Source organism: Leopardus geoffroyi, chromosome B4 (assembly GCF_018350155.1).
Source record: "Leopardus geoffroyi isolate Oge1 chromosome B4, O.geoffroyi_Oge1_pat1.0, whole genome shotgun sequence".
NCBI classification, from domain to species: Eukaryota; Metazoa; Chordata; class Mammalia; order Carnivora; family Felidae; genus Leopardus; species Leopardus geoffroyi.
This window is the reverse complement of record NC_059341.1, coordinates 117,925,250-117,953,084: the sequence shown is the minus strand read 5'-3', so window position 1 is coordinate 117,953,084 and position 27,835 is coordinate 117,925,250. Positions and strand designations below refer to the sequence as shown.

Below are 27,835 nucleotides of genomic sequence, written 5' to 3'. Positions count from 1 at the left end.
GTCTGGGGATGGAAAAGTAACTTCCCTTCACATCTACACCGTGACTTTGGTCTACGGGCCCTAAGGTGATCTTTCGAAGGGCAGAAGGAAGTTGCTTTGGTTGCTCTTTCTTCCGTTCTGCTCTGCCACTGAGTCTGCGTGCAGCCCGGATGACAGGGACGGCTCTTACCTGTGCGGTGAAGAAGGCTGGGGTGAGGGATCCCGAGGGGAGAGCTGGGCTGTTGAGGGCGATGGAGCCGATGTCAGTGCCAGAGAGCACCAGCGGGGGCGCAGAGATTTCCAAGCCTTTGGGTTTTTTGGCCTTTGGGGGAAGAGATGGAGACCTGGTCTTGGAGCCCGATGACAGGTTCAAGGGCTCTAGGGAATCGGAGTCATGGCAGGCGGCCTCCAGGAAGAGGCTTCTGTGTTCAGAAGGGAGGGGCGAGCTGGGGGACAGGGACGGGGACCGAGACGAGGAGGGTGAAGCGGACGAAATGCTGGCGGCATTTGGCAACATTAAAGAGGAGACCTTGGCTGAGGCGGACGAGGCCAGGAAGGCCTCAGAGGTGGAGGGCAGGGGCACCACGGGCCTGCTGGTGTGCTTGTCGGTTTTATTGGTCACAAACCTGATGACAGTCCTGACTTCTTCCACGGGAGGGCTGTCTTCTGGCTGCTCCTCCAGCTTCTCTGTCTTGATTGCCTTGAAGGATTCTGGTGGGTTCTGCAGGGAATTAATGGTGAAGGACGAGTACAGGCCTGAGTGGATGTATTCGTTGCGGCTTGCGCTTTTGAGGGCTGACAAGCCGTGTCTGTGTGCCTCGCGGCCCTCGGGAGGCGCCTTGCAGTCGCTGTCCTGCAGCAAAAGGCTCTCCCGGCTGATCTCCACCGCGTGAGGGTCCATTTTCAGTATCTCCGGGAAAGAGACAAACTTGTACACAAACTTCTGCCCAATCACCTTTTTGATGATGTTCTGTGAATACAAAAGGAGACATTGAAAAGATCAATGCACCAGAGATACGGAGTACGACGTGCGTGGTCACGGGGAGTTTTGCCGGCAGAAGCACTATAATATTCCTCCTGATTCACGCTTCTTGGCTAAGGTGTGGTGGAAAGAGGACTCAAGTTGGAGGCAGCAGAACTGGGTTTGCGATTTGCTTCCTGTTCTGACTACTAATGGTGTGATCTTTAGCAAACTGGCTGTCTACATTTTTAGTTTCCTCATCTGTGAAGGACTATCACACCTAATGTCATAAGTCACCATTTATTCAGCACTTACTAGGGGGCTGGCAGTGTCCACGCATCGTCTCATATAACCTGTACAGCGATCCTAAAAGGAAGGTATGGTTAACTAAAAACTAAATTATTAAACTCTCGTTTTAAAACTTCAGGAAATAAGCTTGCAGTGCTTAAATAACCCACATAAACCACACGGTAGGTAAGGGGTAGAAGCAGCATTTCCTCCACCGTGATGCAGTATTGTCTTACCCACCTCTGGGAGGTAATTCACTTACGAGAATTCAATGAAATAATAATAGGAAAGCATTCTGCAAGCTGGAAAGCATTACAGAGATGTAAGCTATTATCACCAAACACCACAATGTTTTCTTAAATCATGTAGCCATTTTTTCCTTTCTAATTTTCTGCCAAGAAAGCCACTGGAGGAAAAACAAAGTGTCTACTTTGATATTTACATCACTCCCACAGAATTTCCAGTCGCTAGTATCTACTTCCGGTTCTTCAGTTTATGGCTCCAGCCCTCGCACATTAAGATGTAAATGAAAACCAATAATCACTGCAAAAGTTTTCACATCCCTTTGGGAGAAGGGACCTCATATGAAAGGCTTTATACCGTTCTTGAGGTTTATTAAATTGGAACATCAGCAAATATCTATCAAATGTCTGTGGGGTCCAAGGTGCTCCAGGAGACAAAGATGGTTTTCCCTCAAGCACAAAGAGTCAGCAGCGCCATCCTGTGGGAAAAAGATTCAGAGTGGTTCCTTACAGACTGTTCCTCCTAAAACTTCGGTATGAGTGAGGGTAAAAAAAAAAAAAAAAATATATATATATATATATATATATATATATATATATATGTATAATTTTGGGGAGAAGTACTTTAGAAGTAGTAGCTCCTAGTGAGCACCTACCGTGTACTGGGTGTTGCACACAAGCTCTTATCTGCTTTCACACTCACCCTCCTGCAGGGTGGAACGTGTCATCTTATGACAAAAGCTCAGAGATGGGGACTCATCTGCCCAAGAACCACCAAGATCTACTCATTCTGAAGCCTAAGCTTTTTCACATTTCCACAATAATTTGAGTGGAGAGAATCAAAGAATCCCTTAGTAGAGGTAAAATTTTCATTTTTTTTTTAAGTTTTATTTATTCATTTTGAGAGAGAGAGAGAGACAGCATGAGCAGGGGAGGGGCAGAGAGAGAGGGAGAGAGAACACCAAGCAGGCTCCACACTCAGTACGACGACGTGGGGCTCGATCTCATGAACCTTGAGATCATGACCTGAGCCAAAATCAAGAGGTGGACACTTAACTGACTGAGCCATCCCGATGCTCCCAGAGGTGAAATTTTCAAAATGGAGATGTAATTGACATGTAATATTGTTAGTTTCAGATGTACCAGTAATGACTTGACATTTGCATATATTGTTAAAGGACCACCACCATAAGTCTAATTAACATTACCACACAGTTTAAATTTTTTTTTTCTGGGGTGCCTGGGTGGCTCAGTCAGTTAAACACCTGACTTCGGCTTAGGTCATGATCTCACAGTTTGTGGGTTCCAGCCCCATGTTGGGCTTTGTGCTGACAGCTCAGAGCCTGGTCCTTGCTTCAGATTCTGTGTCTCCTCTCTCTCTCTCTCTCTCTCTCTCTGCCCCTCTCACTCATGCCCTCTTTCTCTCAAAAACAAACATTTAAAAAAATTAAAAAATTTTTTCTTGTGATGAGGGCTTTTAGGACCTACTCTCTTAGCAACTTCCAAATATACCATAGAGACAAAATTTAATTAAATGCTGATGTTCCTTTTGCAATCATTGTTGGGTTTGTAATTATGTTCTTGCCTTCCCTCTTGTTACATCACAGCATTCTGATTTGCAGTTTTCTTCCTTAGACAGATCATCAAATCCCAGAAGTGAATTTATCTAGCAGTCAGGAGGGGAGGGCATATTTACTATGCCACTGAGATTTTTGAGCAGGAATCCCTCTGGGCAGGTATCTAAGGGAGGGACACACAATGTCCCCATTCAGCACCGGAAATCCCAGTAACGCAAATCCTGGTGAATCTTTGCTCAGCACCAACACACAGGAGGCTCCCACCCCTGGGCACGTCAGATTCAAAGCTGAACAATTCTAGTGCCTGGCATCCTGGCGCTGGGGACCGCGATTTAACTCACGGAATGCCACTTATACCCCCATCTGATCTCATTTGCACACTCAACACTAGCAAAGCTGAAAAAGTCACAAACCTTCAGAGAAATTTGCAAAACCTGAAAGTCCCACCTGGGCCTGCTTGGCATTATCTCAGCGGCGCTCCAGCAGGCGTGGGTGGACAACACATCTAGGAGAAATCTGCTCCCAGTAGGACAGGGTTAAATAAGGGTGTCACTGGAGCCACCTGACTCAGAGTGGGCTCTCAGCGAACAGAAAGCATGCTCGCCTGGTGTCTACCGCTGCTAAAGTATTTTTGGTTTTCACGAACATTTTTCTCCCTAGGGTTGGAAAACTTTCTTTGTCCTCAGCCAGTCTGAACATCCCTCTGAACTGCCTGAATTATTAGAGCCTAAATAATTACATAGAAGAAAAGAGAAACTGTATGGTTCGAATAGTTTCTTCAGGCACATCTTGTAAACTTTCTCTTTAAAACCTTTAATTTTATTATGGGTATTCAAAACATGACATCTGAGCAGGGATTATATTCGTAAGGAAACCAAGGAGTAATTTGGGGCTGTGATAAAAATAACAAAAAGGCCTCGCCTCCTGATAAAATGGTTGGGAACTGAAAGGCAGTCTCAAAGAGTGGGGCTTTGATGTGTTCCAAAGAACATAAGGAACAACTCACATGACCGTCAACTGACAAATGGATAACCAAGATGTGGAATATTCCTACAACAGATTATCCAGCCACAATCAGGCATGAAGTATGGACGTCACTGTGGATGCACCTTGAATGCATTATGCTGAGTGAAAGAAGCCAGCCCCAAAGGCCACATATGTGATAGATTCTATTTCTATAAAATGTCCACAAGAGACAAACCTATAGAGACAAAAAGTAGACTAGTCATTTCCTAGGATTTGGGAGGGGGATGTGGAAGAATTGCGGGGTGACACTAAAAAGTAAGGGTTTGGGAGGGGTAGTGAAAATATGTCCTAAAGTTTATTGTGCTTTTGGATACACAATCAATATACTCAAAACCATTTCGTGTATACCTTCAATGGGTCAATTGGATGGTATGTGAATTATACTTCAATGAAACTGTTTCTTTAAAACAGAACATGAGAAATCTTCTCTGTCCAGCTTTACTGAGATATAATTGACATATAACATTGTGAAGTTTAAGATGTACAATATGAAGATTTGACGCACGTACACATTGCAAAATGTTTACCACAATAAGGATGGTTAACACACCTACCACCTCACATAATTACCATTTTGTGGTGATGGTGGTGATAACATTTAAGATCTACTCTCTTAGCAACTCACAAGTATACAGTAGGGTATTGTTAACTATAGTCACCATCTATAACTTAGATCTCCAGAACTTATTCATTTATGGCTAGAAGTTTTTGCCCTTTGACCAACACTTCCCCATTTCCACTCCCCTCAGCCCCTGATAACCACCACTCTATTCTCTAAGACTTCTGCTCTTTTAGATTCCACATGTAAGTGATTATACAGTATTCGTCTTTTTCTTATTTCATTTAACATAATGCCCTCAAGGTCCATCCAAACCACTTACATGTTTAAATGGCAGACGGTGGGAGCCTTCTATGGCTGGATGGTGACTGCCTTGACCCTACTCTGAATATAAAAAAGGAGCCTCCGCAAAGGTTACTGAACTCAACCACAGAAAAAGGGCCCTTCAGTAGCTGTTGCCTCTGTGGGGAGAACTGCCAGGACACCACCAGAGCTTTTCAGGAAAAGGTTATAGTGACAGGGATGGAGGTGATTTAAGGAGCTGACCAAAAGGAGGAAGAACCTTTGTTCTTGTTGGTCTATTCCATCAGAAAAGATGGATGGGGTGCCTGGGTGACTTAGTCGGTTAAGCATCTGACTCTCGATTTCAGTTCAGGTCATGATCTCATGGTTTATGAGTTGGAGCCCCACATCGGGCTCTGTGCTGACTGTGGAACTTGCTTGGGATTCTCTCTCTCCCTCTCCCTGCCACTCGCCTGTTCGCACTCTCTCTCAAAATAAATAAATAGACTTTAAAAAAAAAAAAAAAAGAAAAGAAAAAGAAAAAAGATGGAGTCGATCTGGCTACCTAGATAATCTAGAACCTCTGGAAATGAGGCTGGGCAAGAAGGTGTGTGGAGGGTGCAGGAGGGAGGTCAGAGGCACGGTGTAGCCCCACTGTTTGAGAGCCTAACACATCACAGGAAAATCTGCTCAGGAGGGGAGCTGGTAAGGAAAGCCCCCCAACCAGGATGCCCATGGCCTGAGACCTAGGTAGTAGGTAGACTCAGAGGAGGTATGTGCCTGGAAGCTGACGTCACAGCCCCTTACCTTCCAGGACAGACCCTGGGAGCGCATCAGTGGCATGTATGTTTGGAGATCTCTCTGTGGTCTCCGAAGGGAGATTTCCTTTCAAGAGTTTGCCCCAGGAGAAGTTTGCTGAGAACAATCATAGTATAGGGGAATAATAGGTAGTAGCTGGTGAGCACATATCATCTATCAGGCTGCGTACTAAGAATTTGACCGCTGTGAATTCATGTAATCCTCCGAGTGACTAGAACTATTATGATCCCCATCTTAGAGATGGGCAAACTGAGGCTCAGAGAGTATAAATTACCTCCGGTCACAAGCTAGTAGGCGGGCAGTCTGATTCCAGAGTGCTTGGCCACAATGGAAGGTGACATAAGACTCAGGCTGAGACTATTCAGGACAGAGGAGCACTTGGGGACAGGCTCTTATTATGAAAAGTGATGAGAGTATTTACAGAAAGTCCGTTTTTTTTCACCCCTTCCTCCCAGACCCACAAGTATGTGTTGCTTACAGTTGCCTGGTAACCTGACCAATGCTGTCTGTGTCCAGTTGAGCTAAGTGACTTTCTCCAACATGGTTTTAGACCAACAGTTGCACACATCTGCTGCCCTTTACACATGTGAGATCAGCCTCCCTGCTGGTCATTTCCCATTAAGTATATATTCACAACCAGGGTGGACTCCTGACCCCGCATTCTGTGTGAGATCACAGGCAGACAGGAAGAGACGGACTTGAGGAGGAGAAAAGAACGTCCACCTGACACACGCTAAGTGGGAGCTCCAGGGGACAGTGGGAAGCTGCTCCCACCATTGCCACTCCCCAGTTGGTGTTCTGAGATTGCAGGAGCCTAAGGGCAAGCAGCCTGTTGGGGGTAGGACTGTGGCTGGCCATCCTGTGCAAAGGAATCCTTCCTGACCCACCAGCTACCTCTGGCAACTGAGGGGCCAGTGAGTCTCCCTTAGTTATTTTACGCTAACAGGACGGAAAACACAGAGAGCAAGTCAAATTTCCATTTCCCCCGGTGCTGTCTGTTGCCCTGACAGGGTTCAGGCTTACTGATAAAAATAGAGGTGTCCGTAAGTGTGGTTTAAACACGTACACACATACTCAACTCTGCTTTCTCCTCCCACTGAAGAGAAAGAAAGAGCCTGTGTAAATAATGCCATAGAGCAGATAAACTAGAAATGCATCTATTAAGTATTGTGACCTTTTTAAAAAAATGGTAGGCAGTGCTAGGTAATGAAGAGATGCTTGAGGAATTCAATTTAGCCTCTGAATTTTGATGTTATTAAGGATAATATTAAGTTAACTACATGTTTGTTGAATGAATGACTCTCACTGTAAAGAGAATTGACCTGGGCAGGAAACCAGAGGCTTCACCCCATGAGAGATGCAATTTTCTGTGGCTAATCCCCAGGCTGGTTCAGGCTGCATGTGAATGTGTCCCACATGTCTAACTACATGTGCTTTCTTGCTAGCATTTTCAAACGGAAAACTCCCAGACACCGAGGGCCATATGCGAAACACTACAACCCCACACCCCCTAAGAGAGTTTAATACACTTTAATTTCACTTATCCATGGACTCAGCACATATGTGCTTCATGCATTGGCTCTGCCCCGGCACCCCAATTGTGATCTAAGGTCATGCATCAGGCTTTCCGGTGTTCAGACTTCTTATCCCAGTGCTCCCCTGCCCTCCCCACTGCCGTTCCTGGACCAAGGAGGAGCCAGACTAGTTCTGGGTTCTCCACAGGTATGGCTACAGCTCCCTTGAGTTTCCACCATTTGAGGGCTTCCAGGAACGGCAGGACTCCTACCCTCTGATTCTGCAATTCACCTGTCTTGTTCTCAAAACTGGAAAATGTCAGCGGCTCACTAACACGGCAGGAAAGGCCGTGCAGGAGATTCTTCCTAACAGCCCAACCTTCTCCCAATCCAACAGCAGCAGCAACAGGGCTGAGAAGACAGAGGGATGGATCCTTCCGCACACGCCCACTTGACTGTGTCACAAAGGCTGTCACTGGGATTATAAGGAGTGGCTCTAGAGTCACTGTCTGAATTCAACTACCGCTCCTGTCTCTTACCAGCCACGTGTCTCAGTTTCCCCATCTGTAAAATGGGGACTGATCTACCACCTGCCTCATGAAATCGAATGAAATAATCCATCTAAAGCTTATAGCAGAACACCTGATATAGCCACACACGCTAAGCCCACAATACACAGTAGCTCTTAGTATTATTATTTTTACATTCCCATTTAAGCGAAAGCAAAACAAAACATAAAATCCACTCTCTATCCACCCCAGTGACAAATAAATCGTCAAAATTAAACCTATAGAAGGCTGCGCGTATTCCCCTTACTTTAGCCACAGTTCTGGGTACTGAGCTGGGTCATATGGAAGACAGAATTACATCTGGTTTATATATCTCGACCAACAGAGGAAACACGATGTTTTATTTAGTTGGGTTCAGACAAAAAATAGACGCAAGGCTTACAGCAGATCATACCTAGCATGGCCAGCACTCAACATGCACTGTGAAAAAAACCTCACACACTCCAACGAATTCAGGGGTGGGGTGGAGGGGGCTGGCCCTCAGGGCAGCAGATGTGGAATCCAAGTGTCCCGCTCAGGAGGAAGAGAGGCAGCCCGTCTAGCCCGGCAAGTGGTACAGACACTAAGCAGACACTCCAGCCGATCTCCGCTGTTCTCCATTGCCTCTCAGAGCAGGAAACACACTGCCCAGACAGGAGGGAGCAGCCCCGCTCTGCGGCGTCTGCTGGGGCTGGGTCCCAGGGGAGGGCAGTGCGGGCTGCTGGCCCTGCACGCCTGTCACCAAGATCCCTGGGCAGGGGAAGCAGGATGGATTTATTTTTGAGGACATTCATCTCACCACGGTAGATACCCTACATGAAAGGAACCCGGGGCCAGAAAGGGCAAAGGCAAGAAGCAAGCATTTACGAGAGCCTACCACATGCCATACTCACACAGCCACAGCCCAGCACTGGGATCCCATTTTAAAGATGAAGAAGTCAAGGCTATTGATGGGAAGGGAGGTTATACCCAACTTCCTGTCCCACAGGAGTGGGTTAAATACTGGGAGGGCCCTACAGTGGAATACCATGTGGCTATTTTACTTTAAGAATTTTTTTAATGTTTGTTTATATTTGGGACACACAGAGAGAGAGACAGAATCTGAAGCAGGGACCAGGCTCTGAACTGTCAGCACAGAGCCCGACATGGGGCTTAAACTCACAAGTCGTGAGACCATGACCTGAGCTGAAGTTGGATGCTTAACTGACTGAACCACCCAGGTGCTCCCTACATGACTATTGAAGACGACAGTGCATTGTGAACATTTCCTATGCCTTTAAATAAATGTACAGTAAGTGAAGGGGCGCCTGGGTAGCTCAGTTGGTTAAGCGTCAGACTCTTGGTTTTGGCTCAGGTCGTGATCTCAAGGTTTGGTGAGTTCGAGCCCTGCATCGGGCTCTACGCTGACAGCACAGAACTTGCTTGGGATCCTCTCTCTCCCTCTCTTTCTGCCCCTCCCTCACTCACATTGTCTCTCTCTCAAAATAGATAAGTAAACTTAAAAAAATAAAAATAAACGCACATTAAGTGAAAAAAGCAGCATGCATGGGATGCTTCCATTATTTTAACGAAATAACTATATAAAAGAAAAGAAAAAATCTCAAAAGATGTATAATAAAACAGTGGTAGGATTGCCAGTGATTTGTAGTATTTCTTTTTGCTTCTCTGCATTTTCACATTAAATAACATATGTTTCATATGCACTAGTTGTCAAATCAAGCCCTTTGTTTTTCTTTTCAAGAATGAAGCAGGCTCTGAAAGAAACACTTACCAGCCCAAGACCAGCAGCTTTGCGAAGGGTGGAGATGAAGCTTAAACCAATCCTGTCCCTGCCACGCCCTCCCCCAGAAAGCAGCCACTGTTGGCTCGGAGGCTGCTGCTCAAGTCAGCAGGCTGGGACCCTGGGGCTCTGCATTCCAGAGTAACAGGGTGGGGGGTACCTGCAGAGAGCCTGGGAAAACCAGCTTTGTGCTAAGGAAGCAAGGTCCTTAGGAAAGGTCATTTCTGGCTCCTCGTGAGGAAGACCAGCTTTCGCTAAAGTCTATTCCTTAGCTGGAAATACAACTGCCTCTGCCCACCCACAGAGGAGAGGAGGGGCCTGCTCTGACAGGTCACCCTGCGCAAGGCACCAGGGACCTGACAGCTCCACTGCACCAGACCGGACCTCAGAAGCCCACCTCAAAGCGGGTGACAGCCAAGAGATACGGTTGACCAAAGAAGAGCAGGAAGCTGGCATCCACACCCACAGCCTGGTCGTGGCCCCCACTAAGCAGCAGAAGTGCTCGCAGGTGAGCATGGGGAGCACGGACCAGCATCTCTGAGCGTCCACAGGCGGGAGCCCGGGGGGGGGGCGGCCAGATGTTAAGGAACCAGCACTGGGGGAATGGACCTGGCTGCAAATCCCAGTTTCTCTACTTCCTCTGACCTTGAGAAAGGTATTGAACTTCTGTAGGCCTCCATTTGCTCACCTCGAAAGGCAGAACAAAAATACTGCACAGGGTATTGATTTTTTTTTTTTTTCTAAAAAATCAATATATATCAGTGCCCCACTCAGAGGTCCTCAACACAGGACCTCTCATCCAGTGCAAGTCTGCTTAGCAAGCAATGATCTAATTGTATAGCATCCCCATTGTATCATTGTCTTTTCATCGGATTCTGCCTTCAAGTAACCTAAATTATTTTTTTCTTTAAGATTTTATTTTTAAGTCATCTCTACACCCAGCATGGGGCTTGAACTTACAATCCTAAAATCAAGAGTGGCACATTCTACCGACTGAGCCAGCCAGGCGCCCCTCAAATAATCTGAATTCCCTACTTGGGCACCTCACCTTATAGTTTACTGGAGGCTTACGCATAATCTCACATAATCCTCACAACACGCTGATACCCATTTTACAGATGAGGGACGTGGGGCGCCAAGCTTAGTTCACAAACTGGTAGCGGAGACGTGTCTCTGGGCCACCAGTTCCCAGCCAACACCCTTCCTTCAGCGCCTCATTTTGGGTTCCCATCCAGACCACTGGCTGACTCACTCTTTCCTGACACAAAACCTGACTGTCCTCTCTCCAAAGTTAGAACGAGTACTCACTGTAGGAGTCAGGCTCAAAGCTCCTCCTCTCTAACAAGCAAGCATTCTTTCAACAACATTTCAGACGCTTTCATACGGAAGGCTCCTTGGTAGGCCCTGAGGAACAGAAAAGGAAGTGAATCCGGCCTCTGTCCCTGAAGCATCTGACGGCTGCTTGCATCTGGCCCCTCTTACTCACTGCCATCTGAACCCAAAGGCACACAGAGCAGTTGGAGGGCCATACGGAGCTCCGCTGCGAATCTGTCGTGGGCAGGCTCACCTCACACCTGCCATCCTAAGGAACAGCTGTGTGAGGGCTCCGACCCACCAACTTAAGCTGCCTCTCCCTGGGGCAGTCTTTCCTTTCCCTAGTGAGTTGAACAGTGCCTCCCCCAAATTCATTTCCACGCAGCACCTCACAATGTGACTTTATTTAGAAACAACATCTTTGCAAATGTCCTCGGTTAAGGATATCGGGCTGGAATCATCGGGGAGAGAGTGGGCACTAAATTCAACACGTAGAGTCCTTACAACAAGAGGAAAGGCACAGGGAGACACACAGGGAAGAAGGCACAGAAGAAGGAGAGGGACAGACACAGAGGCTGAAGTCACACAGTCACAGCCGAGAAACGCCGAGGGCTGCCGGGGCTACTGGAAGATGGAAAAGGCAAGGAAGGATTCCCCCCTAGAGCCTTCAAAGGGAGCATGTCCCAGCTGACACCTTGATTTTGGACTTCCGGCTTCTGGGATGTTGAGAGAATAAATTTCTATTGTTTTGAGCCACCAAAACATAACCACCCTCCCTTCTTAAAGGCTCTGTCCAGCATGGCAGGGAGGCATGGCCCTTCCTGAGAGCTTGGCCTGCCTGTACACGGCCAGGCTACCGAAGGCACCGAGACAGATGACGCCAGGGCTGTCCTCTGTCTAAAGCTGAAGCTTGGAGCACACACACTAGCACATGCACACACACACACATCCGCCTTCCAACTTCTAAGAATAATGTGCTGCCAATAAAGGGCTCCAACTCTGTCTTCGAATTGGCGGACTCCCGGCGGAGGTTTCTTTGTGGTTTGGGTTGAGATTTCTTTATTCTCTGGCACCGCTAAACTGCCGTGTGAACCGTCTCTCCAAATTCGGCCAGCCTGACATTGGAGGGCTCCTCACTCTTGCCGCCCGAGTTACTGTGCTATCCTGGGGGCCTGTGAACAAGAGGAGCCTGGCCGGATGCCCAACCTGCAAGTGGACATTCAGAGCATTTTTCCATCCCCTCCGGGCTTGTGGCTGCTTCCCCTGGAACTGAGAGTCTTGTCTCCCTGCTGGCTCTCTTTCAACACTCAAGGGTATTTTTATTAAAGGCCTCTGGAGTGTTAATAAAACCAAATGTAAAACCGTTCCCCCAGCACATGCTTTCCCGTTTGCCCTGCGGGGCAGGGAGTTGCCAACAATGACTTTGAGCAGCCACCTCCAGCGCTGGGGCCGGGAGCCACAGGTGGTCTGGGAGCGTGTTCTCACCCTGCCTTTGCCACGGATTTTCGGATTCACCTCCTCCTCACTTACTGGAGGGCGGGCAGGCAAGCAGGGCAGGTTTCTTAGGTCCTTGGCAGTGCTGACATTCCAAGATGACGGACTTCTTTCTACGCTACAGAGAATCAGGTTTGCTTCAGGCTTGTCCATCCCGTGTCCGTCCTACATTCCTTTGGCACCCACTGCGTGCCAGGCGATGCACAGACACGAGGAATGGTAAGGAAGACCAGCACCCGATCAGCGAGGCAGGCACAAGGGCAGGGAAACACAGCGGAGAAGACGACGCCAAGTGCAGGCATCGGGTGGAGGAGAAGCAGACAGACATCCGAGGATGAGCTATAGTGGGCCAGGCAGGAAAAGCGGAGGGAGAGCCCGGGGAAGGATGAGGTCGGAGTAGGTGCCATGACGGGGTGGCAGGCTGGGGTGGTGGGGGAGAGGCAGTCTGGCTGGGGCCAGATGGTGAGGGAGTTTGGAGTCTTTCCAAGAGGCTGTAGGATCCTGGGCAGGTGCACAGGCAGGGGGGTGCTCTGCCCTGCTCTGGCTTCTTTAGGAAGCATCACTGGACACGTGGGAAGCGGGTGGGGGGAGGGTCCGGGGCTGCCAAACCTCACATTTTCGGCTGGCTCCGAGAACTCAGCCAGCAGTTCTTCCACTGTCATTTTGGACAAACAGGGGTTGGTCTCCTTTCTCTGCCTACCCCGGGGTAATAACCAGCGATATTAGGAATGTGGGATTCAAGTTTGGGCCCGTGGCTCTGTAGCTGTGCGATCCTCCAGCCTCACAATCCTCAGCATGAACGGGGGGGGGGGGGGGGGGGGGGGTCAAGCCTCCTAGATGGGAGGTTCTGCTGCTTTACCAGCTGCTCTGTCTCGAGTCTCTTACTTAACCTCTCCGAGACTCAGTATCCCACCACTAAAATGGGCCCGTTGCCAACTGTGACGATAGGCCTTTCACATGTTAGAAAATGAGTCAATAAATGTAAAAACATCTAACACAGGGCTGGCTTAAGACAAATCCTCCACACAGGCGAGCTTCCGCTCCTTCTGTCACAAACAGGGGGTAGGAGCCGGGGTAAACTGTTGTCAGAGCACAGGCAGGAGGTGGGGAGGAGGCCTGCCCAGAGGAGCAGCTGGGCTGGTGGGTGGGTGGTGGGCGGTATGATGGGAACGTTAAGGGTTCTGTCAGCGTGTCTACACAACCACTGAATTTTCCTGCAGCGAGAAGCCGCCCAGAAGCAGGAACACTCTCGCCGGCAAACCAGTGTGGGCTTGGGCAACTGCCTGACGTAAGTGGATCTGGCCAGGCTGCCAGGGAGCACTGGCAGCTGAACACGGTCCACAGCAGCCCCGTCAACACAGTGTTGAAGGTCCTCAAGACTCCGGGTGTTTCCTAGCAACGGCCCTATTTGGGGGGACGCTGAGTGCCACCACGAAGCTAGCTTGGAAGCATGTGCAGAACAGACAGCACCCCCCACCGACGTGCGGTGCCCCCCTACAGCCCAGCCCCCTCGGTCGGCTGCTCACGCCTGGGGCAGTGTGACCAGGCTGGAAGACCTTCGTGAGGCAACCAGCTCATTCCCCGCCCCGCCCCGCCCCACGCCGGTCTCTAGGCAGCTTCCAGGATCAAAAGCTTCCAGAAAGTCCCTAGTTTTCCCCTCGGCCCCCAAGCAAAGTGTAGTTACCATCTGTGGTACTTCAAACCATCTGAGCAGCTTGATGTGACAGGAAGGGGAAAAAAAAAATACCCAACAGAAACACCAGACCCTTAACACTCAGATCCAGGGCTGGGCACAGGGGGGCACAACTTTGATGTACAAAACACTCCTGAACACAGCCCAGGATACATGGGGCTTCTGTGGAATTCCACAACCAACAAGAGTGTTCTAGAAAGTTCCTGGATGCAAATGCTTGCTGGACTTTTGTTCCTTCTCCACTCTGACAGACAATACATCGTTTTATCTTTGTAAAATTTATTTTGGGGAATTAAAGAACTCTGCCAGGGCCAGGTTTCTTGGCACAGGCAGGCGGTCTCCGATATGTATTATTAACACGAACATTTTCCTGTCGTGATTGCACACCCAATTTAAAATGAATTATCCAATTAAGTTAAGAAGGTGACGCGTTCTACTTCCAGGAATATGCTGCCAATGACTCTGTCTTGACTGTTCTCCCCTGAACTTCTTCCAATTAAGCAAAGACCGTTGGGTACATTGTGAGGATAAGCCGGGATGTTGCTGTGGAGACAGGAGGATTTTTCATCATATCGCCATTTCAATCTCCTGATGAGAAGGGAGCTGGCAAAGCCTCCAGCCTCCCCCTGGGATGAATGCTCACCGCCAACAACAACAAGGACAAGAGCTCTGCTGGACGAAAAAGGACAGGGATTGCGTAAGCCTCCAGGTCTCCCGCAGCCAGCTCAGGGAGTCTGCGGTTGGGGCTTCTTCCACGGAAGTCAGCTGCTGCGTGTGCAAGGGTGAGCAAGCGGCAGCCCCACTGGGCTCCTTCTCCCCCTGGGAGGGGGGTGCACACCCCGACCTGAAGGCGGGATAGAGCCCACTCAGCCAGCCCAGAGAGATCCGTATGTGATAACTGGCCAAAAAGATCAGCGGGGTGGGGGGGAGGTGCGGACTGGGGCAGCATCAACACCAAGAAGAGCAAGAGGAGACAAAGATTTTTATTTCTAAAATGCAAATCTGGCCACGGCACTCTCTCGCTTTCAGCCCTCGCCACAAAGTTCCAACTCTTCAGCATTAACACGCTCCATGCTCTATTCCCCACTCATTCTTCCCTCCCCCGCCTCCCCTTCATTCCCTGGAAAAGCCTGGGAATTCCCCTGGGAAACCAAAAGTCAAACTCTCTCACGCCTCCCTGCTTTTGCACATGCTGTTCCCTTTCTCAGTATATCCTTTCCCAACTTGGTTCAGCCTGAAACCCATTCTCCTTGCTCCACACTGGGGCAGGTGTCTTGCCCTCCGGGGGCTTTCTCTCTGCCTTTACTTCCCTCCCCTGTCCTGGGAGATGCTGGTGTCACGGCCAGGCTAACGCTCTATTATAACTGCCTGGCAGATGTGTCTCCCTGACCAGCCCTGGAGCCATTCAAGGGCAGGGGGTATGTTTTCAAAGGAAAGGCTGAGCCAGGGAAGAAAAAAGGCAGAGGTGAAAGAAAGGGTGAAAGAACGAGATGGACATGTGACTGAAAACCACCCAGAAGCTACTCAAGAGGTGGACAGATGCTGTAAATCGTGGCAGTGCCTCACGTGCCTTGAGCTTGGGCCCTCGGGTGTGGCTAGTTCACGGGGCCACTTACGGGCGTGCTCTGGGCTTTGACCCACCTCGCTTCTCCACCCCAAGATGATAGATTTAAAAACCAAGTCTGTCTGATGTTAAAGAGTGAAAAAGAGTTGTTAAATTCGTTAACAAGGAAAATCTCTGAAAGAGATCCTTACTATCACATCAGATTGTAAAAGGACCTTCCGGAAGATTCAGTTCAGAAGACTCTAAGAAAGGTAAAAAACAAACCCTCCCCCCAAAATCCAACCATCAGAACAACAACGAACAAAGCCATGTCCTAGGACGTACAGGGAGACCGCAGGAAACACGTGGTTTGGGGAGGGTGATTTTGAACTGCCCAAGCACAAAGGAGCTCTGCTTTCTGTGCTCGCGGGCTCAGACACAGGCTCCTCCCTTGACCTGCATGTTTCCAAGCTGACCAGGGGCCTTCAGTCCAGGCCCGAGACACAAAGCATGCTGCATCCCAGCCTGGGCACCGCTCCTTTCCTGGGATTCTACGTGGGTTTGCCCAGCAGCCTCTTCAAACGTTGTACATGGGGCAGCAGGTTCTCGGCAGTGCTCAGTAGCAGATCCTGACCGTCCAGCCTTCCCTAACACACGTGTGATGGGCAAGCCACAGAAATGCAGGGCCATAGGTGCTGCGAAGCCAGGATTGGAGCTATTAGGGTAGTCTTTGTTTTCCCCCCTTAAGTACACTTCACGCCCAGCGCAGGGCTTGAACTCATGACCCTGAGATCAAGACCTGAGCTGAGACCAAGAGTCAGACGCTTAACCTACGGAGCCCCCCAGGCGCCCGCAGGGTGGTCTCTTCTTCCCATCCAAGTCCTCCATTAGAACTGTTGGCTCTCGCAGAGCAGGAAGGTGCTGAATTCCCAACGACCCTGACTCCTTCCAAGGCCAGACTCATCTTCATCTTTGCTTCCACCCTGGGAACCCAGCACAGTGCCACTGCCATGATGTGCCTGGCACACAATCTAGCTTCACACCTGCTGTTGGGTCTAGCCACTGTCCATGTCACGGGACGCAGTTTTCCTTCAGAGGGTGTTGCATCAAACCATCATCTCCAAGGCTCCCCCTTTGTAATTTTGTAAATCTAAAAGAGCCTAGTAGTGTCTGAAATACATGTATACATTACAGATTGAAGTATGTCCCCGAAACGAAAATGTGGAAGTCCTGACCCCTGGTACCTGTGAATGTGACCTCACTTGGAAATAGGGTTTTGCAGATGTATTTAAGAGGAGGTCTTCAGGGTGGTCCCTAATCCCGTAGAACTCGTGTCCTTGGAAGAGGGAAATTTGGACACAGAGACACACAGGGATAACATCACGTGACAAGACAGGCAGAGACTGGAGTGATGCAGCTAAAAGCCAAGAACACCAAGGACCAACAGCCACTTCCAGACGTTAGGAAGAAGCAAGGAAGGATTGACCTAGGGTCTCCGAGGGAACACGGCCCTGCTGTCACATTGATTTCGGACTTCTGGTCTCCACAATTGCAAGACGATAGACTTCTGTTGTCCCGACCCCACACTTTGTGGCTACGACAGCCCTAGGACACTAACACTCTGTGAGTGGGGCGTGTACTTAATGTCACCTTTCATTACATAAGTGATTTGTATCTGGGTAGCGTCCGCTTCATTACGTTATCCAATCGCTCTTTCGTTTCACATTTACCGAGCAACTCTTATGTGCCAGACCATATACGAGGTGCCAGGACAACAAAAGTGGGTAAGCCGGGAGACCACAGTGAAGATGGTTTTGTGAGGAACACAGCTCTACAACCAGGCGACTGTCACACAACGCAGTACATTTCATAAGCACAGATCAGAGAAATGACAAGCATATATCGAATGTCTACCTAACAGGTACCTGACGCTGTGCTGAGCACCTCGTACACGTGGTCACATTTAATCCTCACACTATCCAATGAGGGAAGGCGCTACGGTGATGCTTCCTCTCCCATGGGTGAACTGAGACTCGGAGGCAGAGGGACTGCTGGACTCCAGCCCGGAGAGCGGAGTGTAACACCCCTGCTGGCTGCTCAGGGAGCACAGGGAAGATGGAGACTGGCTCCAACTGGGGGTGCACGGAGAGGCGTGCACTTTGATTCAGAGGGGCAAGGAAGCATCATTTAAATATTAAAGCATCTTGGGGGCGCCTTGGGGTGCCTTAGTCGATTCAGCATCCGACTCTCGATTTCAGATCAGGTCACGATCTCATGGTTCCTGAGTTCAAGCTCTGTGTCAGGCTCTGTGTTGACAGCACAGAGTCTGCTTGGGATTCTCTCTCTCCCTCTCTCTGCCTTTCCCCCGGTCGTCCTCCCTCCCTCCCTCAAAAGTACACATTAAATAAATAAATAGACAAATAAGTAAATAACTATTAAAGCGTCTTAGCTGCTGAATTTCAGAACAGCACAAATAAATAAAGACAGGCAGTTGGGTAAACAAACCGTGGTCATCCATCTTTAGCCACCGAAAAGCATGACGACAAAGCACTCGTGGTAGCTCATATGCGACAGGAGCTGTTAACCCCCAGACCTCGTGTGCTCGTGCGGGAAGGAGGTACACAGGTCCTAATTTTCTTCTGCGCACCTGTCTCAAGCTTTCAAGTTACTGACAAGGAAAATATCATCTGAATCATTACTCTGGCTAATACTTTGTAGCACCTAATGTATTTTGAGCACTGTTCTCTGAACTGACCATGTGTGAACTCAGCTAACCCCCAGCACCACCCCGTGGCTGCCCCATGGTGCAGGCTCTACTGTTTTACCGGTTTTAGGAAGGAAGCCAAGGATGCACAGGACGGAAGGACGGAGGAGGGGGCTGAGGAAGACACCAAAGGGCAGCAGGGTCACTCTGAGAGCCAGGTCACTGTGAGGAACGCCAGCAGTGAGGGAGGGGCACCTCTATGAGTGTCCATGGGGCCAGGAGCTTCACAGTCACAAAGACCCTCCTCAATTCTGTCTCTCAGGTTAGAACCCAAACCATGTGACCCTGCCATTTTTGTGGGTCAAAAATAGTCAGACACCAGCAATTTCTCATGGTTCAACACACAGATATAGTCACAGAGTAACTCCAGCAAAGTGGAAAGAAGTGTTCACTGTGAAATGTAAAATCTACTAAAATTTTTGTGACTGTTGCCATCTCTCTTCCTCCTCTCCTCTCCCTCCCCTCTTTTTTTCCTCCCCACTCCAGGCCTTCTCCACTCCCCCCTTCCCCTTCATCCTCTGCCCCCTTTCTTGCCTCCCTTTGCATTTTAAACTATATCAGGAGCCTAATGATCATACTTACTCATCGCTTGAGAACATTTCATGAGAAAGATTCAAATGCCCATGTGCACACATGTGTATTGTGTACATGCCCATGTATATTGTGTACACACGTGTACTGTGCACACATGCATGTGTATTGCATACACTCACATGTGTACTGTGTACATTTGGATGTGTGTTGTATATACATGCATGCATACATGCATGCTTACTGTGTACACGCACACATATACAGCATGCACACACACGTATATTGGGTGTACACATAGTGCATACACATATACTGTGTATGCATATGTGCATGTATTGTGCACACGCATTGTGTGCATGAATGCATACTGCATACATGTACATGTATATCACATACATGCACGTGTACATTGTGTACATACACATGTACATTGCACACACGTGTGTACAGTGTGTGCACACAAATACTGCGTATATGTGTGTGTATATTACACTGTGTGCATGCATATAATGTGTATACATATGTATGTTGCATACACAGACACGTACATGGCATACAAGCGTGTATAATGTGCGCACAAGTATAGTGTGTCCGTGCATGTGTATTACATACACACGTGTATATTGTGCACGCACTTGTATAGTGTGTCCATGACACATGTGTTGCGTACACGTGTGTATTGTATACACACATAGGTATTGAGCACGCATGTGGAAGGAAGGACATAAAGCATCTTGCCCTGGTGGCCAAGCCTGAGTGACACACTGGACAAGAGCTGCTCCTGCTCTGTTAGCACCAGCTGGCTGCTCAAAGGTCACGTGGCCAAACCTCAAGCTCGGCCCCCGTGGGAGAGGAAGAGGACAACAGGGTGAGTAGACCACACCGGCCATTGGGACCCAGGGCCGTGGGCTCAACCTGAGGCACGGCGCACGCCAGGATTCTTCAGTATTTGATAATAAACAGAAATATAACTTTTGTGCTACCTGACTGCCTACCTGGAACTCAAATATTCAGGAGGCAAAGGAAACAAACAGCCCAGAAGGTAGGGCATATGCCTTTTGGCCAGGAATGTGGGCAGACAAGCCGGGTTCAAACCCTGGCTCTACTACTGTCTCCTGGGGACAGGAGTGCGGGCAGGTTTCTCCTCAAAGCCATCCTGTGTCGTGTGTAACAGGAGAGGCCATCAGGTCCATCTCGGGAGGCTGTTGTAGTTTAAATGAGTCAAGGGCAGCAGCACGGTGCCTTAGACACAGAAGGTACCAAAACACACTCGGTGACGGGAGGCCCTGAAATTACTTTCCCTAGACATTTAAGGTCTTCCGAGGGAGATCAAGTATAATCTAAATAGCAATGGTTCTGCTCGTCTTTTGAGGAGTCACTTCCAGCCCATGACCTTCCTTCATGCTGCAGACACATGATCCTCGGCCCCAGTGCCCAAGCCACAAGAAGAGAGAGAACGAGTCACAGATACTGAGGCAGGACTCCATACCTTTGACACCTTAGTTTAAAACAATACGTTTTTTTAGTCTCAAATCCATGCTTTCAGGCCCCCTGCCAAAAGGCATGATGACTGTTTTCCTTCAGAGGGCCCCAATTCCCATTGTGCAACTTAGAACCTGGGGGGAAATGCAAAACAATAAACCCTCTGCAAGTCTTTCAGACCAGGCAATTTGCAAGAAGCGCTTTCACATCTTAGTAGGACTCTGCATTAGGCCAGAACTAATTAATTGCTACATTAAAGGAAAGCACCTTTAACATTTCAATGACATAATCATATGTAATTACGATCATATAAAGGAACACTTTATAATTAATGATGCCTCCACTTCCTGAGATGTGTAATCCTTCTGTCTTGAATTCCAAAGAGGTTGGCAAAAGGCAGGCACTAAATATAGATCAGGAACTAATATTTAAATCAGCTTTTAATTCACCTTTCAATATGAACAGTAAAACCAGAACAAGAGCTTACCCTTAATAGGACCCTAAGTCTTTATGTCTATGGGGCTAAATATACAGCAACAACAGATCCACGCAGAAATGGCCAAAATCACAGGCCTGAAATGATTACCCCTAAATAGCAATAATTTTGCCCCAGCAGGTGCATTAACTGCTTTTCCAGAAATGCAGTAAAACTCACCCCAACTGTCCCTGCTTTGGCAACTACGCTGTGTTATCGCTTAACAAAGCACTCTGACTCATCTCTGAGACTTAAAAAGGAAAATGGTTTTTCTTTCAATGAGAGAAATTTCCCACGAAAGGTGCAAACCCCAGATTGGTAGCAAGCATTCTAAGTGCTGTACGTGTTTAGTCTTCGTAACAATCCCAAGATGGAACTACTAGCATCAACCATTTTATAAATGAGGACACTGAGGCACTAGATTGTTAATGAACTTGCCCAAGCTACCAAATTCCCAGGAAAAGACCCAGGATAAACAGACTTTCTAGATTTTAACATTCATCCTGTCACTCAAGCAACTAACGATGGGGAGGCCCATCCCCAATCTCTGTTGTTAGCAAAGGTCTGCAGCAATCGCAGGCGAAAACGCAGAGGGAACACAATCTGACCCACAGGAACACCCAAAGGGCTTCCAGAAAACAAATCCCCAGAGCACAGCTCTCCCCTCCACCAGCCGCCACCCCCCTGCATTAATTGCCTCCATTTGACTTTTCTGATTTGCTTCATGGCCCGTGATTACCTGCTTTCATCAATGAAATAGGCAGGTAGCGCTCTGCCACCCACGGCCGTCTCCCGGTCTCCCGTAAGGTCGAGGGCTTACCTTGTCGTAGTAGTATCGAAGGGCTCTGCTCAGCTTATCGTAGTTCATGTTTGTTTTGTTCTTGCGGAGTCCCCACAGTTTGGCCACTTCTTCCGCTTTGAGGAGCTTGAATTCGCCATCGCTGGAGGTCCAGCAGATCAGATGCTCATGCTTCTGGTCTAACAGCAACTGCAACAGGAACTGCCACAGCGTGATCGCGCTCTCCATACCTGGGGGAAGGAGGCTGGGTGAGAACCTGTCCTCATAGGTGCGGTTCAGGGTGCTAGGGAGGGGGTCTCGGGGCGAGCGCCTCAGCTCCTACCGTTCCTCCCCCAGTGAACCTAGAACAAAAAAGTCGCTCTCACAGGCCACTTGGACTCAGGTGCCTTCTGAGTTCATTTTCGTAAATGGCCGCGCTTCAGAAACACAGGGAAGCCCGGTGATCCTTGTGGTCACAGCACACATCCCCTTGGGCAGCAGGGTGGCACTGGGAGTAACTTGAGAGATTCATGAACCGCCCACTCGCAGAATGAGTCCCCAGTCAAGCGATTCCCACTTAACGCTATCGTCTGCTCCCACCCATCCCATCTACGCCGTTGGTGGTCAGCTGCCAGTCCTTGGTTTGCTGTGAAATGCTGGATTCCATGATGAGTGCTTTTAGGTAGGGGACTGGGGTCTATCAGTCACTGTAACTACAGGACACGCTGCCTCCGGAACTGATAAAAACTTGTGGAACTGAAGAATCACCAAGGCCACTCGAAGAGCCCTTGGCTTCCCCATGACATGTTGGGGACATGTTGATCATGTTGCAGATCAAACCCACTGCCACACACGCTGAGATGGGAAAAGCATTTCTTCCCTGCTTATAAAATACTCTCTGGTGTGGACTTTGTAAGTGTTCTTCCTTCTGTCCAAAATGCTGCTCCCTAGCCCTGGAGCCTGATAAAGTCCTACTTATCTGTGATGACCCAGTAATAATGAAACCTTCTCAAAGAAATTCTTCCCCAACTCCCCCAGGCAGTTTCATATCTTCAGACACTTAAGAGCTTTCATGGCAATGTGTACTGATTCTACTACTAATAATAATCCACTTACGTTGTCAATATTCATTAAATGAGTAGGATGAAGGAGGTCATTTATCATGATGGGCACTGATGGATGCATGGAATTGTTGAAACCCTATATTGTACACCTGAAACTAATATAACACTGCATGTTAGCTATACTGGAATTAAAAAATAAAAACAATAAATTCTCTCAACTAAAGGGGGGGGGAGCCATTTGTTATATTAGGAAAGAATAGTTGGTTGGGCTGGCCTCCAAAGCTTCACCTCAGACCACCTGTCATGGTTGGACACATGAAGCGTCCTGGCTTTTACTCTGGGCAGGATAGGGGCGACATTCCAGTACCAGGATGAGGAAGCCAGGGACGACCAGACGGGGGGAAACTGGCTTCTGGCCCGAGAGAAGCTTCAAAGGCAAGCTGTGAGGTGGGGGACAGAGTCGAGACAAAGAGGGCTCATCTGCTATGAGAGCAATGAGGAGACGCTGAAGCCGGGGTGCCCAGAACAAGGAAGCGGTGAGGAGGTGCCTAACCCCAGGAGACCCGGAAGCCAGAATAACCTCCTGCGGCGACTTCTCTGTACCAATTTTTGAAACGAAATAGGCAGGTAGCGCTCTGCCACCCACGGCCGTCTCCCAGTCTCCCGTAAGGTCGACTCACATCTTTCGTGCGTTTGTCTTAAAGGGGCAGCTTTCAGACTGACAAGCTACGTTCCTCCCACTCGGGAATGGACGTGGAAGTACCTAGCCACCCGAGAAGTAGTCACTCACTTCTTCCTTTTCACATGTTTAGCTGAAAAAACACATTTTATTATTTCCCTAAGCCACCATGGGGCTTTCCAGGTTAAGAGAACGCAGATTAGGAATGTTCTCCAAAAACCCATAAGGCATTTTATTTACAGCTCTTTAAAGGAGATATCCTTTACAGAAATCAATCTTCACCACAATGGCCGCTCAGTCTGTAAGACAGTAAATCATTTCGTTGTTGGATCAAAACCGCCCCCCTGCATCTCACGCACGAGTCTTGCTAAGCACAACTGCTGGGATACGCAGCCTGCTGGCTCCAGTTCCTAATATGAACCACCCTCCCGACTATTTGTGGAAGCCACAAACTTGTTTCTCATCACTGGCACTAAGAATTGCTAACAGTCGTCTCAAATTTTGGGGTGTTTTTTTGGCCAAACACTTGAGACAGCAAGCTTTAAAATACCTCTGAAACTTCAAGCACATGCTCAGAGGAACCTGCTCCAAAGGGCAGAAGGCTGCCGTGGGTTTGGAGGTCTGGATGGCAGGGTTGGCTGGGCCTGTGGCTCACGTGCCAGGGTAGGAAGGCGGTCAGCAGTCCGCACTAAGGGACTCAAACCACCGTGTTCCAGATGGGACAACAGAAACTTATTCATGTATTTGAATGTATTTTACAGTTATTGCTTCTACCAAACAGGACTCCCTGCAGATTATGTTTCCTGGAATCCCGGTCCATGGCATTCCAGCCCCAGGTATCAGAACCATGTTCTCAGGGCATAACTTAAGGGGATAGATGTTCTCAATCTTTCACCCCTTCCCCCATTCACCGGATGGTGCAGCACTGTGCTCAAGTGGGTGGAGTACTCTTTTCCCACCCACTCCAATTTGGGCTTGACCATGTGATTCGATTTGGCCAATGCAATGTTCAGTAGACAGGATAACCATGCTGATTCCAGGTCTAAGAAGGTTCACATGTTTGCACTTTTCCTCTTGTGCTCCTGTCACTGCTGTGAAGCTGCTGCCCCCAAATGAGACACGTGGAGCCAACCTGAACTCCACCCAAAGCCTGGAGCTAAGTTCCACAGGCCACAGTCTGAGGCAGCATCCCTGAAGCTCATCACGAGGAACACAAATGCCGTGGTAAGCCAGTGACTCTTGGGGCTGCCTGTTACGTGGCACCGTTGCAGCAAAAGTTGACTATGACATTGTCTAACATCCTTTTTTTTTTTTAATTTACCATTTTAACCATTTTTTAAAATGTTTATTTACTTATTTTGAGAGCAAGATAGAGAGAGAATGCAAGTGGGGGAAGGGCAGAGAGAAAGGGAGAGAGAATCCTAAGCAGGCTCTGGGCTGTCAGCACAGGGCCTGATGTGGGGCTAGACACCATGAACCCTGAGATTATGACCTCAGCCAAGATCAAGAGTCAGACACTTAACCAACTGAGCCACCTGGGAGCCCCCAAGTGATTTTTTTTCTAAATTTTTTATTCTTTAACGCCTAGAATCGTTAATGAAGTACTAGGTCTTAAAATGCAGGTACAATAGGGGCGCCTGGGTGGCTCAGCCAGGCATCCAGCTTCGGCTCAGGTCATGATCTCACAGCTTGTGGGTTCAAGCCCCATATCGGGCATTGTGCTGATAGCCCAGAGCCTGGAGCCTGCTTTGGATTCTGTGTCTCCCTCTCTCTCTGTCCCTCCCCTGCTCTCACTCTGTCACTGTGTCTCTCAAAAATAAATAAACATTAAAAAAAAATTTTTTTTTAATGCAGGTACAATAAAGGCCAATTTACCTGGCTGCCATTATAAGGAATGTGGGTAATTCAGAGAGCATACTGTGGATCTTTAAGTAAAATGTTCAAGAAACTGTTGATACTTGAGATTTAAGTTTCATACATTAAAAAACAATTTTTTAATGTTTATTTTTGAGAGAGAGAGACAGAGTGCTTGCGTGGGGGGGGGGGGGGGAAGGGGGGAAGGGAGGGAGGGTGCAGAGAGATAGAGGCAGACAGAGGCTCCAGGCTCTAAGCTGCCAGCACAGAGCCCAATGCTGGCTGGAATTCACAAACTGTGAAATCATGACCTGAGGCAAAGTCAGATGCTTAACCGACTGAGCCACCCAGGCACCCTAGGTTTGATATGTTATTATGCAAACAGAGACCTGCTTCAGTTAAAATACTTCATCAGCCTAAGCTCCTGTACTGATTCCCCACAACTCTCTGCCTAAAATACAATGAACACATGAAATTTCTAGAAATCTTTTAAAAATATTCCCTGAACTTTTTGCTAATTAGAAAATTCTTCTCTTTCTCGTTCCCCTGCCCAGACTTTATTTTGGACGTACACATTTTATCCAGTATTGTAATGCCATTCTTTATGCAAAATCAAATTCTGCACTTTTTATATTTAGGAGGAAAAGTCCACTTTTGAAGGCACCATTGCTCTTACAGGGAGAACGGCTTTTCAGCAGTAAACACTTTGTCTTCCGTTGGCCCCCCTCAATCTTGCCCCTGACAGTAGATGTTTCCCACCCTCTCTCCTGGAGCTAACCAGAGACAACGGCCTCTCCAGAGAACAAAGCCACCTGCCCTTTGTCCCAGCCCTCCTTTTCCTTTGTAATTTACAGCCTAGATCTACCCACAGTGGAGTTTAGTTATTTAAAGCCATTTGTCCAATTTGAATAAGACGCATGCTTCCTTTTAAAGGGAAAAAAATAGGTCCCCCATATTGACAAATTATTTTCATTAAAATTTTTGTCATATTCTCCCTTCGGTATAAATAAAACTGGATCTAAGCTCAAGGCTTACGATTCTTATATGATGATAAAATGAAGTTTACAAATTAAAGAGCTTCCTCGCCTGTCCCACTCAAATTAACAATTTTACAGATGACAGATGATGTTTAGTTGAAAGACGTCCCACACTCACAAAAAGGTTATGGCAATGACCGAGCCAATGTAAGCTCTTTTGAGTAAGATGTGTTTATACCACTATTCCCTATAAAGATTCAATTCTCTCCTCACTGCTTTCAAAAAAAATTTTTTGAGCATCCACTTTATGCCAAGACACCATCAGGGTATTTGGGAGACATCCATGAGCAGAACAGACGAACACCTCTTTCCTCATGGAGCTCCCCCTTCCAGTGGGAGAAGACAGGCCACAAACAGCAAATGTGAGCGTCAGAACAGAGCTAGGTAGAACAACAGTGCTATGGCCAGAGCAGGTTAAGGGCCTGGGGGCCTGGGGGCGCATGAGCGGAAGGTCACGGAAGGCCTCAGTGAGAAGCTTTAGGTCGAGAAATTCCTTTGTTATAAACTAATTTTCCAAGTGGGTAAAATTATTCTTCTCATGCAGACATAAAAATGAAGGATTTTATTTTACTCACTGACCAACTAGGAGGGAAGTAGGCAGACCTTATAACAAGTTAAAAAATACCTGAATAAGAGAAGCATTTATAGGTTAGAAATATTGAAATGAATGCACAAATGGGGCAAAACCGAGGGTGGGAGAGAAGCCCACTGAACACTGCAGGACAGAACAGGATTTGCATGTCTCTAGACAATCACTACTTTGCTGTCACTTATCTATAATTAACAAAGTTGTCAAACAGCTTCCCTAAAATCAGAATCACATCGCCCAGAGGGGTTTCTCCTGAATTCTAGACAATGCAGTTTTTCACCAAAGCACAAGTATTCCCTACAAATCGCAGCAGGTGAGGGAGTGAGCCACTTTGTCTATTTAGAAGTCTACACGGTGGGTCGGAGCAGGTTCAAAAGCCAGCCTCCCTGGGTTCCAATTCAAGTACTGGTCCTGTCTGGCTGTGGGACTCTGGGTAAGTTGCTTAGCGTTTCTGTGCCTCATTATCCTCATAAGTAAACTGGGGATGATGGTAGTACTGGGCTGCTCGAAGGATTGCTTGATTTACTAATTAGGCACTTGAACTATACCTGCTACATAGTGTTACTCAAATGTTTACTATTATTTTTCAAGCAACAGGAAACCTCTTCATAGAGCATGCTGCTTTCACCTGGCACAAAGGCATCACTTAGATACTGTATCAGCTTGGTTGTTTGTTCATTAGGCAAGGACCCCAATACAGTCACTGGAATCCAGGGAGGATCTTCAGCTATTCAGTGACTGCTGTTTATAAAGTGACTCAAAACATGCTCATATTTTTTTAGACTACCTTCAAAAAGGAAAGGACAATTTTTTTTAATTATTTTTTTTTCAATGTTTATTTATTTTTGGGACAGAGAGAGACAGAGCATGAACGGGGGAGGGGCAGAGAGAGAGGGAGACACAGAATCGGAAACAGGCTCCAGGCTCTGAGCCACCAGCCCAGAGCCCGACGCGGGGCTC

At 48.1% G+C, this 27,835-nt stretch overlaps 1 protein-coding gene across 2 annotated transcripts in view; it reads right to left on the bottom strand.

The window, feature by feature from the left end:
• The window catches only part of ELK3 (ETS transcription factor ELK3), a 68,123-nt gene that overhangs the window by 18,220 nt on the left and 22,068 nt on the right, over positions 1 to 27,835 (bottom strand). For both annotated transcript variants that reach the window (XM_045464667.1, XM_045464668.1), the window contains exons 2-3: positions 21,695 to 21,903; positions 170 to 949 (exon numbers count right to left, since the gene is read on the bottom strand). In XM_045464667.1, coding sequence (XP_045320623.1) covers positions 170 to 949; positions 21,695 to 21,901 — 987 coding nt within the window. In that variant the 5' untranslated portion in view covers positions 21,902 to 21,903. The remainder of the gene's footprint in view (positions 1 to 169; positions 950 to 21,694; positions 21,904 to 27,835) is intronic.